Source organism: Poecile atricapillus, chromosome 5, assembly GCF_030490865.1.
Source record: "Poecile atricapillus isolate bPoeAtr1 chromosome 5, bPoeAtr1.hap1, whole genome shotgun sequence".
Taxonomy (NCBI): Eukaryota; Metazoa; Chordata; class Aves; order Passeriformes; family Paridae; genus Poecile; species Poecile atricapillus.
In genome coordinates, this window is record NC_081253.1 from 4,015,796 (window position 1) to 4,034,315 (window position 18,520).

An 18,520-nucleotide genomic window follows, 5' to 3' on the forward strand; every position below is an offset into this window, starting at 1 on the left:
AAGTGAATATTTGACAGATCTGGTTGGCAATGCTGTTGAAATAGAATGTTTGGCTTTCCGTGCTGCCCTTGACTTAGTACCCCATGACATTTTGATTAAAGCACTTGCATTCTATAGAATTAAAAGGGCATATATTACATGGATTAAAAACTGGCTTGGTGACAGACCTCAAAATGTGGTAGTTAACGGGATATATCAGTTAGCAAGATCAGAACTGGCACAGCTCTCAAGAGTGAAGCTCTCATCCTGTGCCATCTAATAACTCTATCAGAGATGGGACAATGAGAAAAAAATTCCCTTGGCAAAATAAGCAGATGACACAAAGGTCAGGGAGATATTAAATGATGACAAGGACAGGTAAAGTTACATAGGATCTGAACTACTACCTTAAACAGCCACAGTCTGTCAAAATCAGGTTTAGAATGGAGAAACACAAGGTGCATCCAACACTCTGGATTTAGTCTATAAAGGACTTGAGGTTTACTTTAAATAAAGAGCTGAACATGATCTCTGAGCTCAGTGCTACAACAAACAGGACTAAAGTAATCCCTTGAATTATAAAGGAGTATCAAAGAAGCAGGGATGAGATTGAACCTCTTCACCGGCTACAAATAGGATCTGTAGTAAAGCACTGCACTTGATAGCAAAGCAAATAACACAAAACATAAAACAAAAGCTTTGTTGCTTCCTGTTAAAGAGAGGACAGAGAAATGTCCTCTCCATCTGTACATTTTACGTGATTTGAAGGCAGTGGACTTCCTTCCAGCACTGCCCAGCTGCAGGACATGTGACAGCAAGCCTGAATTCAAGGTAGCATCAACAAGATTTTGTTTTTCCTATGATCAATAACAATCCAGCACTGCTTTAGAATTTAGTAAAGGCAGAGACAGTGGGGGAAAGAAAGGAGAGGAAATACTGAACTAGTCCATAAAAGGCTATGAAATGGCTCTATTGGAGGTGTCTGACATGAGGTTTGGTGAATCTCTTTAGGAAATTAGCTGAAAAGAAATAATTCTATGTTTGACTGCAATAATATCAAGAAGATGAGGGGCATTCCTACATAAAAAGAGAATCTCATTTTTTCTTGCAGTAATAACTCCAAGATGCAATGAAAGGAGAAAAGCTTGACTAAGATCTTATTGTTTTCAAGACCCTATAGAAACTGTCTAATGGAAGCAATTAAAACACTGAATATGAGCATTACATACTGAGAATGAGTAACAAGTGAATATGATGGAGGATATACTTCATTCTGTTTCATATCACTCGATGGTAGAATTTCCACTTAGATATTTATACACAAATAAATAAGGGCAGCGAGAGTACAAAGCAAGTGTAATTTAAATGAGCACACAGTTCACTGCTACGCAGGGCTGCTGCTTAATGCCCAAATCAAGCTTGCTCTGCCTCTGTCGTCTTCTCTATTGTGCTGTGCTTTGACATTCAAGAAGTTTATGGTTTAAAAGCCCCAGGAACAACAACGCTTCCTCAGGAGGCTGCCTGTAACAAGAAACTAAACTAAGCTTTGAGACTATTTGTTTTGAATGAAGCCGTCGAACACGCAGCGTGCTCACTGTAATTTTGCCCTTACCCCCAATATATACTTTTGCCATTCTGCAAGTCCCACTTCTTGCAGCTAAACAAAGTGACCTCATTGCTTTCCACTGTATTTTCTTTTAAACATTGGCTGGGATGATTGAGATTCAGGAATGTGGGAAAATGGATTCCCAAGCCACGTCCATCCCCTTTAATTCTGAGCTGTAATTTTTGGCTTGGCTTGAATCACAGTCATCACATTTCAGTCTGAATCTCTCTGTAAAGTGATCTTTCTTAAACATTTCTTTCACTCATCATGGGATCAGAAACAAAGCCATTCTAGTCTTTCAGCGAAACACTTACAAACGTCTTTTTACAGCGACTCACAAGAGCTGAATTTCCTTTAAAAATGTTTGAAAAAGAGGAGGTTTTCATTGCCTGATTGTCCTCTTTGTGAATCTTGTCATCTGTATGCCATGAGCTACAGCTATTTTAATCTGTTTTTGTTTGCAATCCATTTGGTGTCCGCCCAAGAAAATGCAGGTGATTCTAATTAACTTACTGCTGAAGATGTGGAAAAATCTCAATTGTGCGACAGAGAATTATACACTTAAAACCTTCCCTCTATTATTTATAACAGCTTATTAATGAAAATGATTACATGAATACATTTACCACCTGATTCATCTTTGTTCACTTTTTAAATCAACAAGGTTTATGCTAAAGGGGAAAAAATGCCTACCAAATACAGACCACAAGTACACACATCAGCTTGCTGGTTTAAATAGAATGGCAGTTTAAAAGGAAATAACATTGTCTTCATGCAACGCAGTATAATTCTGAAATTTCCAAATGTTTGGAAGTAGCTGTTTTCTCTCTGTAGCACATTAGTATTTATTTTTGGGAATGTTTATTTCTGTTTTGTTTATGTGTTTGTTTTCTCTTTTAATACCTCCTTCACCACTCCTCCTCCCTTTCATTTGCTGCAGTTACTGCTTCTCACATACGGGATAGGACGTCTGCTCTGACCAATCCTTAATTCATCTGAAATAAAATAAGATTTCTTTGGCTTTTTGCTACTTTATCAAGTACAGTCTATTTCATGCTGACCAAGAGTGATCAAGGGTGATGAGGCACTGGAATGGGCTGCTCAGAGAAGCTGTGGGTGCCCCATCCTTGGAAATGTTCAAGGATAGGTTGGACTGGGCTTGGAGCAACCTGGGATAGTGGAAGGTGTCCCTGCCCATGGTAGGGGTGGAATGAGAAGAGTTTTAAGGATCCTTCCAATGTAAATCATTCTATGATTTTATATTAAAAACCGCATTAAGCATTTTCAGCTAGGTGCAGCTACCAACGGGCAGTTTAGCACCTTCCATTTCTATTATTCTGTGCCACACTTGGATAGTCTAATTTGAATGTGATGACAATATGGATAATGCTGTTTATTTTGGGGAGGATGGAAGCCTGAATAAAGGTTATCATTTTAGGAGAAGCTGACGATGGAAAAACTCATCCTCTGTGTGACATGATCAGAACAGCTGGGGATGTAATGTGGAGGGTGGGGGAGAAGAGAGCCAAGGTATTTTGTATGTTCAAGAAATATATACAACATTGCCATTTCTTATATCCCAGCTGTGCCTGTTAACTTCTGGAAACATGTAGAGCTCAGCAATAAAGCATACTTGACTTATATTTACTGCAATGTGCATTATAAGACATTTTCTGTCACACATTATGTTCTGAAAGAGTTAAGTAACATGAAAAATACAGGCTCGAGATTATATCTGTCATGGATGAAAATACTACATTTATGCCTCATTGTAATCCATTCATTGGTTTATGTACCCCAGCCCTCCAGGGAGTGTCACAACTCCACATGATACTGCTGAGAGCTGTATTTTGCTTTTGGATTTCTGATTTAGCTGAAAGAAGTTTAAAAACACATGTAGCCTGACAACTCCCTATTGGCTATACAGCCGAGGAGGGTCAAAAGCATAAACCATTCCAGAAAAAGCCAGCTGTGACTTAGGCTCACTGTAAAGATCTGCCTCTTACAGACAGTAGCAGACATGAAATTTATGCACTTTGCTAAATCCTCCCACTTTGGTTGGACTGTGCTTCATTTGGGGATCCATCATCACTAACATCGTGCCTGTGTTTTTTGAGCAACATCAGAACACTAAAGGAAACTGCACTTTGGGGGGTCCAGTGTCCTTTTAGGAGTGCTCAGAAATTCCAGTAAGATCCACAGACACCACCAGTAGAACTGTGGTTAAAGATAAGGGACAGCTACAATTCTCCAAACATCCCTTGTTCCCAATGCTGATTTTAAAGAGAATTTAGTGCACAGTAGGGACAAATCTTTTCCCTTCTTTCACAATAGTGAGAGATTAAATTAGACCTCAGTAATGTTACCTCCCCATCCTGACTAGTGCTGCCTCTTGTTGGAGTTTGAACAGTTGGAAGTGGAAGAACTGTACGTGTGGGCAAACAAATCCTTCAACCAAAATGGGTAAGGAGTTTGCATTTTCTAGTCTGCAGAACCTTTGCTTGGCAAAGAGATTTTTATTCAAAATTTTTTTTTTCTTTTTACAATAGAAATTGGGATAGGAAGTTTAGGGTTGAATAAGGATATTTAGGGAGCAAATTGAAAGTCACAGAACAGCTTCTTCCATAAGTTTTTGGTTTTAGAGATAACTGAGGAGTCCAGATAGTCCAAACACTCTTTATAACAGATCCATTACATGATAACCTGGCACTGTGCTCCGTCCAGCCTTAGATGTCTCAAGGTTATCTCTGTCATCTCCAGGTCCTACTCAACTTGCCATGGACACATCCTCCAGGTCCTGAGCCTTGCTGGGGAGGGATGCCAAGGCAGAGTTTAACTGTTACAGTTCAGAAATAAAGAAAATTGGTGGAGCACTTGATGGCACTTGTTTTGTTGCATGGCACAGAAGGCTGGATCTGTGTCCTGCAGTTAGAAATCAGACCTGTTTGGGCACAGAAAACACAGAGGTTCTGAGTTTCTAGCAGAGGAATGTGCTCTAACATCTGAGCTGGGGCTCTAATGTGCAGTGTTATTCACATTGTATTGTAGGCATCTATCTTTGTGTTTGCTTTTTATCTTTGAGAGGGAGCAAACATTTAAAAAGTAGATTCTTTAGCCTAAGGCACACTATCAGACACCTTTGGGTGTTGCAGTCCAGGGCTGTGTGGAAAACCCAGAGGCTCTCTTGGAAGATAAGTATTCACACAGCTATCCAACACCAACTCACTGAATTCTTAGCATTGCATATCTGCCCGACATATAAATGTGATAACACAAAGGTGTGTGTGTGCATGTGCACACGGAGATAATTCCTACTTTAACAGACTCTTTCTCAGTGTACTTTGCTCACATTTCAAGACCCAACAATAGTGAAAACCATGGGAATCCACTGAATGCCCTACCACCTTCTCTAGTGTGATAAATCTCTAAGAAGTGAGCAAAATTTTCTTGTTTTTGCGAAATTCATATTTAGTGTTATGAAACAGTGACATTAAGCAGTACTACGGGAAACAACAGAGACATTAATTTTAATATGACATAAACCTATTGTTCTTACATATTTTTCCACTTTAGTTTGCCATCTTAACTGCAGGACTCTGCAGCTATATATATAGATTATTTTTTCTTGTCATTTCCACTGTGTTTTCTGCCCCCAGACAGGTTCAAGTAACTTAAAACTCTTTTTTTTTCCCCTCCATTTAACTTGAGAAAAACCTGATTGCCAAAGCAACACTCAGGAAAAGACGTAGTTGAGGTGTCTGCAGAAACCATAAAACTTCTGAGCTGGATTACAAAGAATGATAAAAACTTAAGAGACTGGTGCATCCTTCATGACTTTGGCAGAAGCAACTTCATAGTTTCCATGTTATGGTTTGACATACATTCCAGGATAGACTACACTAAAATAGCACAAAACTTGTATATGAGTTGCTCAGGGACTCCTCAGAAAAGGTTTTAAGTATAGTCTGAAAAGGAACAAATCACTTTCTGCTTTGAAATATGCAAATAAAAAAAACAAAAAACAAAACTAAATGAAATACAAATTATATAACTAAAACATAGCTGAGACATACAAGAAATACATAAAAATACTGACATTTGATAAGAAAAAACCTCTAATTGATGGCAATAAAGTGCACTGGATATCTGTTAGCTGAATTTTGGGTGAAGTAAATGCATAAATATGAATATCATTTGATCTTTTCATGGAAGATAATTATATTAAAATTTAAAGCTACAGGAAGAAATTTTATTTGAATCATTGTCTTTGTGTCTTAATGCTGACTGTGGCATGGAATGATGTAAGGAAGGTAGAAATCCAATCTCATCCCTTTTAGTGGGGTTCACATAGACCCTCTGGTATTTCTGAAGGCTTGGAAAGATGAAGTTGGCATAAAGTGCTTTCCATATCCAATTTCCTTCTTTGGTGAAAATTCCAGTAATTATTAATGACATTTACTATACAGACATCCAAGGCAGTTGCAGGGTTTCTAACAGAAACTCTTGCTGCAAAATGTGGCCTTTGTGTTTTTAATGTATGGCATATCAGAACACAAAAATGAAACTGAAACAGGGATAATAAAAGACACCATAATGAACTATTTCTAGTGTGCAAATTCAAAAACTTTTCAGTCATCCACATCATGAGAGTTTGAGAAGTACTAAAAAATGGTGTATTTTTGGTGTCCCAGCCACTGGTGGTCACAGATCAGAGAAGTCCTGCAGGTCACAGATCAGAGCATTAAATAAAATATTTTGTAGGTGCTCTGGTTTAGTGTCAAAGTAGGAAAACCTGCCTTTATAAATAGCACCCTTCCAGAACCTTCCACCTCTTTGTTTGGATTCAAGTCTGGCTTGCAATTTGTTTGGGCTGGAGAATTTGAATGGTTTTGTTTTCAGTGGTTAGAGGAGATGCTCAGCTGCTTCAAAGTTAAGTTTACAGTCTAAGTGAAAGCAGTTTTCAATAGAACAGGATGTATCTTATCTCTCTACTAAGGTTTATTAAAAATATGTAGCACCTGATAATTTAACACCAAATGAGTGGCTGCTAAATTTCCCCCTCTCTTTGTCCCTCTGTCTCACACACACAAACACAGGAATGCTTCTCGCCTGCCAAGCTATGTGCCAAGATTTTGTTCACTTTAATCTCAATCATATGAGTTAGAGAACCATGAAACTAAGTTTTTACCAAGTATGCTGACAGATTTTTAGTTCTCGAGGCTCCACAGGGCATCACTGAAAGCACACGAAGGAACTTTTCTTATTAAAGGTTTCTGAGCTGATCCGTTTTCCATTTAAGTCAACATGAGCAGTATCACCATGAGGAACTCAACACTTGCTAACTGATACCATACACTCATCAAAATGATTTCATTTCTAAGTAAACAAAAAGCTGTGGTACCTCCAACACCATTGTGTGGTTACTGCTGGCACAGGGAAGCCTTTCAGTGGCAGCTACTTTGGTGTGTTATGTCACAAAACACCGTGCCAGCTCAGGACTGGGAAATCCAAAACTGGGGGGAACTTTTCTGGGTGAGGTGAAGAAGAGAGACATGGAACAACCACTCTCTGCCTTTTGGGGACTTTCTTATCTTCTGAGTGAAGATATTTCACAAATATCACCTTACCCTTGATTTGGAGGTGTCCACGGTGATTTTAAGAGCCACAGTTTCACCGGTTAATGGCCCATCTTGACAATTAAACAAGTTCCTCCTGCCCTTTATTTTTAAATCTTGAACAAAAATCTGAGTATCCACTTTTTTTTTTTTTTTTTTTTTTTTTCAAAAAGATAAAGCTTAAGGGCCTGAAACAACAAAACTCTGACCCATTTCCTTAACTGTAAGGCACAACTATTGACTAGAGAATAGATCTATTCTATGTCTCAAGAGAAGTCTCCATCTGTCTTGGTGGACAGAGACTTGTATTAATAAAGCAGGAATTATAGGAAGAAATAACCTGTATCCATTTCAAAGCAGAAGAGGCATGAGAAAGCAGTTTCTGATTGCAATACCTGTTCCCCAAAAATTTCAGTTATTTGAAAGGCATCATCTCTGACACCCAAAAAGGTGCATGAAGGAACCACAAGGAGACAGCCATAGGATCCAAGAGGTATGGGTCTGTTATGAAAAAAAACCACTCACATTTTGCTCTCATTTACATCTATGCCCTTCCTCCCAAACCATTGTTTGAGTGAAGACAAAAGAAGTTGGTTTGCTATATAATCGCATCCATGATCTGTGTGGATCCTGATCATAATGAAGCAATCTGCTGAGCCAAGAGACAACTGGGGATCTTTGAAAGACGTGTTAGTTCCTGGGGGTTATCATGCAGTAGCCAATTTAGGGACAATTCTGTTACTAGATTGCTAACAATATCAGTTTCATAATTTCAGGGGAGCAAAACAAGCTAAAGAAATCTTCTCTTAAAGAAGTGAAAACCTTCACATAAAGCCTCCTTTTTAATCTGTCCTCCTCCTTTGCCCTCTGCCTTCCTCCTGAAGCTCTCTGTTGGTTCAATTTCTCTCACTTAGGTATCAATCCCATTAGACTGTGGTATTATATGATTAAAACATTGATGTAACACAAGCTGCTACAGCAAATAATTGAAGTAATAAAATACAACTGCAGTTATTTGCTCTCTTGAATTGGAGGCAGGAAAAAAAAAAAAAGGAAGATGGAGTTTTTTATCTGACCCCATAGTGTGGCATATGGACAGTAAAATTTCTTTTTTAGTGTTTTCTTTTATTGCCGTAAAACTTTTTTGAAAAAAATTACAGTGCAGTTGTAGTAGCTTTTTGAGTTTTTTCCCCCATAGGAAAAGTGATTTGTTTGCATTGTGGAATTATGTTTTCATAATATTTTTTTTAAAATGCAACTTTCTATTTAAGCAGAGAAATATTGAAAAGATCTGAAATTACACCTCTTTTCCTTTTAAAGGAACTTAATGGACTTAACTTCTATTTTTGTGTGTGTTTGTGTGCGAGTGAGCATCTCTTCTAGGCCAAGATTCATTTTGTCAAGTGTTAGCCCAAAGTGTTCTATTAATGGCTGAACTGCTAAGTCTGACTAAATGGGGTTTGCAGTGGAAATCCTGCCAGCTCCTTGTCTGTGATGGCATGTGTGCTGTACCAGGGCATGGTGCCTCACAGCCTCAGCTTATTCAGGGGAAAAAGAGGAGTTTTGTGTCTCTCTTTTTACCTTTTTCCTGGCTGGGAGGTGAATACCCTCATGTGGAACCTTCCCTGAATCTGCCTTTGACCAGGGGGTGAGTCAGGACCTTCATTCTCTCTTTGGCAGGGAGCAAGTAACACACACACAGAGTCAGCTGGCTTTAAATTTCTCTGGACTTTTTGTTTCAGTGCGTACAAGTGTCAACTCCTTGATTTACAAAGTGTATTAACATTATTTTAATATCTAGAAAACGTTGTTTGATTCTTTTTTATTTCGTAGGTTAAGAGGTTTGTTTTATTTATTATGCCTATTGAACAGGATTTTATGGAAAATTCGGAAGACAAAATGCCCCGTTTCCTTCTACATGTTCACAAATAGATATATTATACAATGCTAGAAAAAGGCAAAAGGCCAAACTCATCTCTGGTGTAATTCCAGTAAAAGCAATAAAATTACACAAGGCATGAATTTGGCCCAGGCATTGTAAATGTTACTCTGGTGCACACTGAGTGTCTGCTTGTTGTTACTGGCACAGCTTAAAATACAAATCCCCCCTTTTTTTCATAGAAATGGATGCATTTCTTTGGAGCAGATTAATCAGTGAACCAGGTATCAGGTAAATATGACAAAGACAACAACTGGTTCAAATGCCTGCCTGTTTTATGGCTTTTTCCTCTTCTAACCAATGTAGAGTCTCTTCTTTCAAATTTTTAAATAATTGTATATTTATTCTCTTTTGTGCCTTGTCATTACAAGGTTTTTGTTCTTTTTTTCATGGGTTTGTGTTTTGGGTTGGTTCTTTTTTATTATTTATTTGGTTTTGTTTTTGTTTTTTTTTATCTGTTGTCTCCTTTTCTCTAATTTGTCTTGTATGCCCTTCCGTGATGTTTCCTGTTGACACTTCTTGATATTTTTTTCTAACTCAGAATGTGGCTTTCTAGCAGACACAGAGGCCCCAGAGTGAATACCCTTCAGAGCCAGCTCCGACTTGGACCTTGCACAACTCTATTAACTGGCTCTTACTCTAAGAAAGGTGGCTATAGTGGGATTGCCTGAGCCTGAAGACAGAAATGGCTGAGGAAGTCTTGCCAACATGTTTGCACTAATTTCAACTGCTCTTAACTTCTACTCAAAAGAAGAGTTTATTCAAGAAATAAAAAAAATTTAAAAAAATATAAAAAAAATAAAAGCACCAAACATTTTAAATCACAAACTCCCAAGGGCTTTTCTCAGAACTTTGTTGTTTTATATTGCATTCATCTGTACATTTGAGTTTATGCTCGTTGGCCACTTTAAAGTAAACATAGTTCAATGCCCTCAGAAACAGATTTCTTCTGCACACTAGAATTCCCTGGAAAAAGGCTTTATCTGCTGAACTGCTGGATATTTGTGTGTGCGTGCAATTTTTTTTCCTATCAGTTTGTTTTGTTTCCCCCTCCCATTTTTTTTTCCTCTTTTCTTTTACATTCAGTGCATATAAAAGTTGGGAGCAGAAGCCTCCTTGGAACAAGATAGAATCATAAAAGACTTCAGGAATCTCATCACAAGCTAAACAGTACAAATTGCACATTCTTCATGGAAGTATTAGCTTTTAGTGCGTGCCTGGATCCAAGCATAATAGATTATCCCAAAGTGGCAAAGAATGAACAGTACAAAATTAGCAGAACTGGAAGCTCAGATCATTTGGTGGAGCAACATGATCTCTGTAGTTTCAGGGTACTGAATTCTAAAGCCACTGGAAACAGAATGTAAAATTATATCAGAGTAAGCAAGGAAGCATGTGTAGGCCTGGGAGAATCTAACAAGAGCTTGGAAAATACGTTTCCAGAGGAGAATAAGTACTGAAAATCAGTGAATGAACTCGTAGGAAACTGCTATTCATGAAGAATTTCTTGCTCTGAGGATAGAAAGATACGAGAGTGAAAAAACACAGAATACACTTGAGCGGTTGTTCAGGGGCCAAGGGCTGTTGGAGAATAATCCTGCACTCAGACAGAAATATAAAATGGCACAGGATAGGTCAGTCTCCTGAGGTTTCCCTTCTCAGGGAAACCTTGCCAGAACAAATCCTTTAAGCCACTGGCTGATGGGTTTGGTCTAACCGTGCTGGGAAGTATCCCAGGAGCACTGTGCATTTGCTGGGAGCCCCAGGATGGTGGTGAGCACACCCTGGCAGAACTACCCTGTACTTTCCTACTGCCTCCCTCAGGCCCTCAGGGATGGCAGTGAGCTATTGTTGGGTACCAAACAAAATTTTGCTTAAGCTAAATAAATCCTGACGAAGATGCTGTTGAACTCCACCCTGATCATGAGTATTGTAACACATACAGAGGTGGGGATAGGTGGTGGGATCCCCATCCCTGGGGTGATTCAGCAGCTGTGGAGATGTGGCACTTGGGGACATGGTTTAATGGAGGCCATGACAGTTCTGGGGGAGTGCTTGGACTTGATGATCTTAGAGGGTTTTTCCTACCTAAATAATTCTGTAAATTTCTTGGGGTTTTATACAGTGGCTGTGAATCCATTCCTTGGCTGCACAAGCTTTGTGTCCCATCCTCACCAGTTTATAATCCACTCATCTCCATACCAAAGCCAATGACCCCAGTACGGGAATCCTCAGCTTTAAGAGGTGTTTGGGATTTTTTCTTTTCTTTAATATTCTTCTGCAGTGTTTTCTTCCATTAGAAAATGAGATAGCATTAGACTCTTTTAAAAACTCATTTTTTCCTAGCAACATAAATATATTCATAATACTTTATATTTTTAAAGCTCATTTCCTCTTTCTTAACTCCTTGAGATAAGTGAACTCTCCTCTGTGTAAACATTCTACCAGAATACTGACTACCTTTTAAGCGATATATGATTTAGAAGGTAATGAAATATCACTTTCTTTTTCCTTTTTTTTTTTCTTTTTTTTTTTTATAAATAGGTTTTAAAGTGCTTTTAGCTGCACTTTAGCTTTTAGATTAGCAGATAAAACTGATGAAAGGGACACAACCTTCTGTCACAGGGAAGCATGGCATTTGGGAGGTGAGGTAGTTTAAAATACCGTTTTTATCTTCATTTTTCTCCATTGGGATGACTGTATTTCTTTACTACATCCCATCAGGTACTTTATCTTTGCCCATAAAGGCATTTTCTTCCTTAAACCCTGAATATTCTGCAGCATGAGACTGTGTGTCTGCATGTCTGCAATGATCTTATGCATAATCAAGCAAAGCTATGGACATTTAGTGAATCAAAGCCAAAATTAATATCAGTTTTAGGCACTTTGGAGTGTCAGACCTCAGAGCCTGAGAGAAACCTGAATTTTCGAGAGCAAGAAGTTAATTTTTTTTTTCAAAACCATGCCTTCCTAAAATTGCACATCCAGCCTTTAAGTGCCCAATAGTGCCTTCTGAAATCTCACTGGTGCTGCCCCACATCACCCCCCAAACCAAGAGCCCCACACTCAGAGGGGTTTTTCTCACTGCTCTAATTTGACATGATTTGTTCCCTGGGTCTCAGAGCAATGAAACCCAGTAAATAATATACTGGACACACAGAGAAGATAACAAAAGGAAATAGTTAAGGTACTATAATAATTTTAGCCATTCTTTTTTCAGGTCACTATAATCTGCCCAAAGATAACTAATTGTTCAAAGTAAACATTCCACTCCGACCACAAAAGGAATCCATTACACAAACATATAATTCACAGTCATTTTTAGTGGGTTGTAAACAGTTTGGAATGAGCATAAAATGGGACAAAAATCAAAGTGAGCATTTAGAAATGAAAAAGTGTTTGCTACAAAAGGTCAGTCCCTTTACTTGGCAAACTATGTAGAAAAGCCTGGGAAAATGTTGAACACACAAGCAGTAAGGGAATTTTAAAGCCAACAACCTCCCTGTTTCTTTAAACAGACATCGGAACCTATAACTGGATCCTGTCAAACAAACGACAGCAAAAAAACATAACAGCTGCTAAGAAGTGAAGTTGAAAGATAAAGTTTTCTAAGCTAAGAACCTTTTCAGAAGTGGACTAAAGGTCTTTCTTAAATCTTTAAGCAAGGTTATGGATCCCAGGGTGGCTTTTAGGCATGGAATCAAATATGTAATTTTGTGTATCATTCCTGTCAGAGCATCCTGTGCTCCAAGAAAAGCAACAGAAAACAATATCTGCAACGTCCAGCTTAGAATGGAAATGGTACCTGTAATCACCAGCTTTGCTGCCTGCAGTGTCATTTTTCAAGTCATTTGGGCTGATTTGAGAGCTCTAACTTGGATTTGGGAATGGAGGGAGAAAATGAAGGATGTTTCAAAAGAGAGATGAAAGTTAAATTATATTTCCCTGGAGCATTAGGACTGTATTTCTTTACAAAGCCCAAGCCACACTGGATACCCTGGGTAGGTTTAGGATACGGAGTGCTCGGGGTGTTCATTTACTCTGTCATTAGACACACAGGCAAATGATCTTCCCTGGAAAAGAGTTTAGTATCAGACTGTTTTCACACGATAAAACACTACTGTGAGAAGCATTGGATGGCATGTTGCTGAGGTACAGCACAGACTGATATTTTTATTTTTCTTAATGCGTTCTACTCATGCCTTTCACATATTTTTTTAAAAAAGAAAACGCAAAAAAACAAAAGACAGCCAGGACTTTTAAAGGGTCATGGATAGCAAAATAAATAGGCGACTCCAGAAATGACTGGAAATGATATCTGGCCTAGAAACACCAAAAAGTCTTGCAATGGGCCCCACCCTTGGCAGAAGTGCTCAGTGTGTGAGTTACAGTGCACTGAGAGGATTGTCCCAGGCTCTCCCCTGCTCAGCTCAGGGCTGGTGCTACCTGTCAGACACTTTCCAGGGAGAAGAAGCAAGCAGATTGAAAAGCAGATTGAAAAACAGAAATACAGATTGAAAAGGGCAGGTCGACAGATAAGCCCCAGAAAAGCCTGAGGTCCATCCAATGTAGGTGTGGATAGCAAAGTAAAAGAAGAAACAGAAAAAAACCCACAGAACATGCTGTTCCATCAAAAACTTTCCCCTGAAGTCCCTGAGAAGACAGAAAATTAAGAAATGCTCGAGATCCTTGAGTAGTCCCTGTATTTCTTCACTCTGATTGCTGCATGGTATAGAATTATTCTCTTATCCTCACCAGTTCATACCACAGACATAGGAGAGTTTTTTATTCAGGATATTGCATGAAATACCAAGGATACAACATACTTTCCCAAGATAGTTTTGACTTTAGAGACACAGGTCTGGATAGCTCAATACTCAGGACTAGAAGTTCATCAAAAATTATGAATGAATAATTCAGTTATTATTATAAGTAATTCATAAGAACAGGAAGAATGAAGAGAAAAACTGAGCTTCTTTAAAAAAAAAAAAAAATTATATGTGACAATTTCCCTGCAAGTTTCCAAGAATGGGCACATTTTTATTGCCTCTCTTTATTAAATTCCACTACCAGCTCTGCAAGATGGCTGAGAAAATGGAGAAAGACCTTCTGCTTCACAGTTCTACTTCAATAACTAAAAATACAAAAAGAGGCTGAAAAAGTGGAATTCATTCAAATTTTATCACATTCACAAGTGAATCCTTGTTGGATAGATAAATATGCATTATGGTGTGAGATTTTTTTAGATCAGATCTTAGAAAGCACCCCTGCTCTGAAATGGTGAAGAAGAAAACTAGGGGACAAATAACCAAATTCTGATCTAAGTTAGAGCAGAATATATTCAGAATAAACATTCTTTTGATAATAATTTTTAAATAGTATAACTAAACAGAAAATCTTGCCAGTGGTTAATGACAACCTCTACATTTTTAATCTGTGGGAGAATATTGGTACATTTGGCTATTGTGTGTAACCTCGTCTACACAGGAAAATGTACTAATTAATATTATTTATTCAGATCACTCCTAGACTTTCTTTCTGTGCACAGTGATTATGCTTTAAAAATCAGAAAAACAAATAGAAAACCAGTAGGTGAATAACAATTAAATCCATGAGCTGACAGCTAAGAACACAACTGTTCAGTGGAGTAGGAATGGTTTGTAAGCAACATTTAGGGATGGTCTCCTAAGGTCTTTTTTCCTAATAATCCTTTATCTTAAGCAAAGCACGCAAGTAACATTTTTGGTACAGTTACAGTATGTGGATGATATATTCTCTAAATAGGAAAAGAAAGCTTTTCTACCACAGCCAATATGCCAGCTGTACCGAGTATCTAGGCCATCTTACTAAGACTATGAAAGTAAACATACAGTTTTCATTAAATGTGCCTTTCCCATAATTGGTACATAAGTATTTCCCATGACTCTGCAGTTGAGTATCTTGGCTGGAGGCATATCTGGCCATTAAGAGGAGGGCTTCAGATCTGTTGAGTCTCAGCCATGCCGGGAGACTTGGCACCTCCTCATACTGCTTCCTAATACCAACCCCGGCATAAAATGTCATCAGAAGCTTGCATAAACATTGGACTTAGCTTCACATAAATTACTGCTGTCCTGAGATAGTTTATGCCAGAACTTAGTAAAAACAACACTTTGAGTAAATAGAATGTGAGTAAATGCAAGCATCTTAATCCAAGAAAACGATAATAGAAAAAAAAAAAAAAACCAACTGCATATCAAATATAAACTCATAAATACAGTGATAACATGAAATTTTTATCTCATGCCATGTGATTAGCTTTTATTTACGCATTAGGCTAACCAGAAGGGGTAAGCTTCAAGCTTCTCTAAGTCACAGCAAGTTTGAAGGAAACACAAGAACTATAATGCACTATTCAGAAGGATGAACCCCTTTGAAGGAATAGTGATACATCCAGTTTCTAATATGAACATTCTTTTGGTAATCACACAGACAGTAAACATCTAATTACGTCCCTTGAATTTTTCTGTTGCAGTTCAGCAGTGCAGAGACCTCTGGCCTCACTTCTACTTGGAGGAGTGGTCAGAAACTCCAAAACATCATTGAAATATCCAGCGCATTCTTGGGGGAACTTGTGCTGAGGTTGTACCCAAGCAGTTTGTTAGACATGTTCTGCATGGAGTGGCATTTTTGCAATCTAATCTCTGCCTTTCCTTTTCATGTTCTGAATTTCACCTCACAATTCCTCCTCTATTAATAGTCACTTCACACATTTTCCCCCTTTTTTTATCCAGCCTCCAGCCTTTCTCCACAAAAACCCAATGCTACTATCTCCCCCTACTGAACGATCTCCAGTTTGTTTCAGTCTCTGACTTCCTGCCAATCATTCTGGGAATAATAATATCCCAGTGCTCTCTTTGCTGTATAATTAAAGCATGAATTTCCCTGAGTTTGAAACTCCAGGGTAGTTTTATTGCACCTTTCACTATAAAACCAGGTAACAATGGCAGAATTAAAATAGCTTTTTCCTTTGTGGTTAACGCTCTAAGTATCTTTATATTTTTCATGGATTCTCTTGTTCTGAGACTCCAGTATATGGCAGTGACAATGGGTTCACCCAGCCTTATTCTGAAAATAAATTTTCTATCTTTTGCAAGATATATGTTTCCCCAGATCCCTGGAACAAGTTGTAAACTTGTAACAGATGGTGATGAAGCCTCACATTTTTATACAATACATTTTAAGATTCTGCATCTACCGCATGCACCTTCCAAAGAAAATGACCTTCAGTGAGAGAAGATACACTCTGCAGAAAGGAAGGCAGGCAACGGTGTTAAGTGAATATTATTTATAATATGAAAATCCTTCTTACTGATCTAAACTTTTAATGAGGATGGATACACATTTCGGTATTTTTGCAATGTCATGTCTTTTAAAATAACTGTAAAAATTATACACCTGCACTCATTAAAAAAAAAAAAAAAAAAAAAAAAAAAAAAAGGCCACACTACAATAACATTTATTTTGGTTAAATACAATTCAAGACTTAGAAAAAAAAGTATCGGCCTTACATTCACCAGGGACTTTAGAATGAAATTTACTGACATTTTATTGATGTTTAGCATTTGCTTACCCAGAGAAAGACTAAACCAACATGTCAAAAATAAAAAAAAAAAAAAAATAGGGAATAATCAGCATGAATGAGTTCTATTAACATCTTATCATACAAAGAAAATGAAGATACACAGAATGTGATATAGCTCCATTCATAACTATATTATAGACTTTACTATCTGCCTACCCTGGCAATCCAAGCAGAGTTACAAGCTTAAAGTTTTGATTTCTATTTGAGAAAAAAAAAAATAATAATAAGGTACTCACCTCTTCTTTCAACAGCTTTTATGCAGAGTCTTACAAACTGGGGGACTGTGGATTTCTCATGCTCACAAACCAAGTGCAAATGTGAGCCAAAAATTTGATCTACATTTGGAAAACAAGAGGAAAATACATTAAAGTATATTATCATTAGTAGTGGGATTTTTCTCTCTTCTCAACTTCCCTATTAATTTAAAACTCAGACATTGAAGATGCATAGACAAAGTTGGAACCAAATCCTTCAGTGGTCATTAGCTTTTGCCCCAGAACCAAATCCCTCCACATTTGCTGCTCATAGTGCCTGATGCTTCCCTCTGGATTCAAGTTTCAATTGCCACTTGCACCTTAATTTTGACCTTTCTAAGGCTTGGAGGTCCCCAGAGTTTGCTTGGACCTGCTGTAGAAAATGTGCAGGAAGTTCCAGAGCTACAGCTCCCTAAGCCATTGAATCCAAATTCCTACATGATGCCCTTGGTCCAACCTAGAAACTCATCTGGATGGGTGACCTGTCCCTTCCATGCCTTTGGAAATTTCACTCTTTCATGGAGCACTGTATGACTGCAAGGATTTCATTACTTTGCATCATCAGGACTTAGTACAGTTCCATCTCAACTTCACAAAATTTATTTTTTTACTCATCTAATTGCCTGCTCAGAAAAACAGAAGATTGTAGATATCTTTTGATGAGGATTTCATCTTACACCATGTTTAACCAGTCATTAGTCTCACTTCCTTCACGAGCAATCCTTTTACTAGATAATGTCACCTTTTAGTTCCTATGATTTCAAAGTTTTGATCAACTTTTGACGGTTGAGCTTGAAACACATTTGTATTAACAGGTTCAACTTGTCAGATTACTAATTAGCTTCTTCTACCTCATTTCCACTCTGTGTGTTTGAGAGATTATGAAAAGAGCAATCAGTAACAGGGACGTTGTCAGCTAAAATCAGAATGAATCAAACAGATGAGAGGAACTACTCAATAGGAGCCAGTTAAATGCTGAAACAATAGGAGTGTACTGTCATCATTTATCCCAAGAGACAGTCTCCATATAGCATTTCAACAGAGCACTACGGTTTGTAAATTGGTCTGGAGGCTTTGAAAATTATTATATAGAGAGCTGAAGGGTGATAGCACCAGCCTGGACCTTGCATAGCAGACCTAGCAGCAGCTCCCATGGAACTGGGTGTTTCCTCCATAGTCAGTGCCACCACACTCCACCATAACCAACTGGAGTGCTTTTTGCTCTGAAATCAACTTTTCCTCACTAACAAGCAAAAGCCCCATTTTATATATATATATATATATTTTTTTTTAATTTCTGTGCTGCAAGGAACTTCATTTTCATTAACCACCACTATTTCATACTCAGCTCAGATTTCAAGAGTGACTCAATTGCATTTTCTTTCCTGGTGCCCCAGAGTAGGGAAGGCAGTGACAGAGACAAGGTGCGGGGCAGGGGTCGCTTTGGACTTCTGGAGATGCGTCAGGGCAGTTTATTCCAGCACCTCCAAAGCATGTGATCTG

General features: G+C 38.1%; 1 protein-coding gene across 1 annotated transcript in view; it reads right to left on the reverse strand.

Moving 5' to 3' along the window:
* Positions 1 to 18,520, reverse strand: part of ARHGAP15 (Rho GTPase activating protein 15) — a 322,985-nt gene that overhangs the window by 109,573 nt on the left and 194,892 nt on the right. The window contains exon 11 of the mRNA XM_058839510.1: positions 17,000 to 17,098. Coding sequence (XP_058695493.1) covers positions 17,000 to 17,098 — 99 coding nt within the window. The remainder of the gene's footprint in view (positions 1 to 16,999; positions 17,099 to 18,520) is intronic.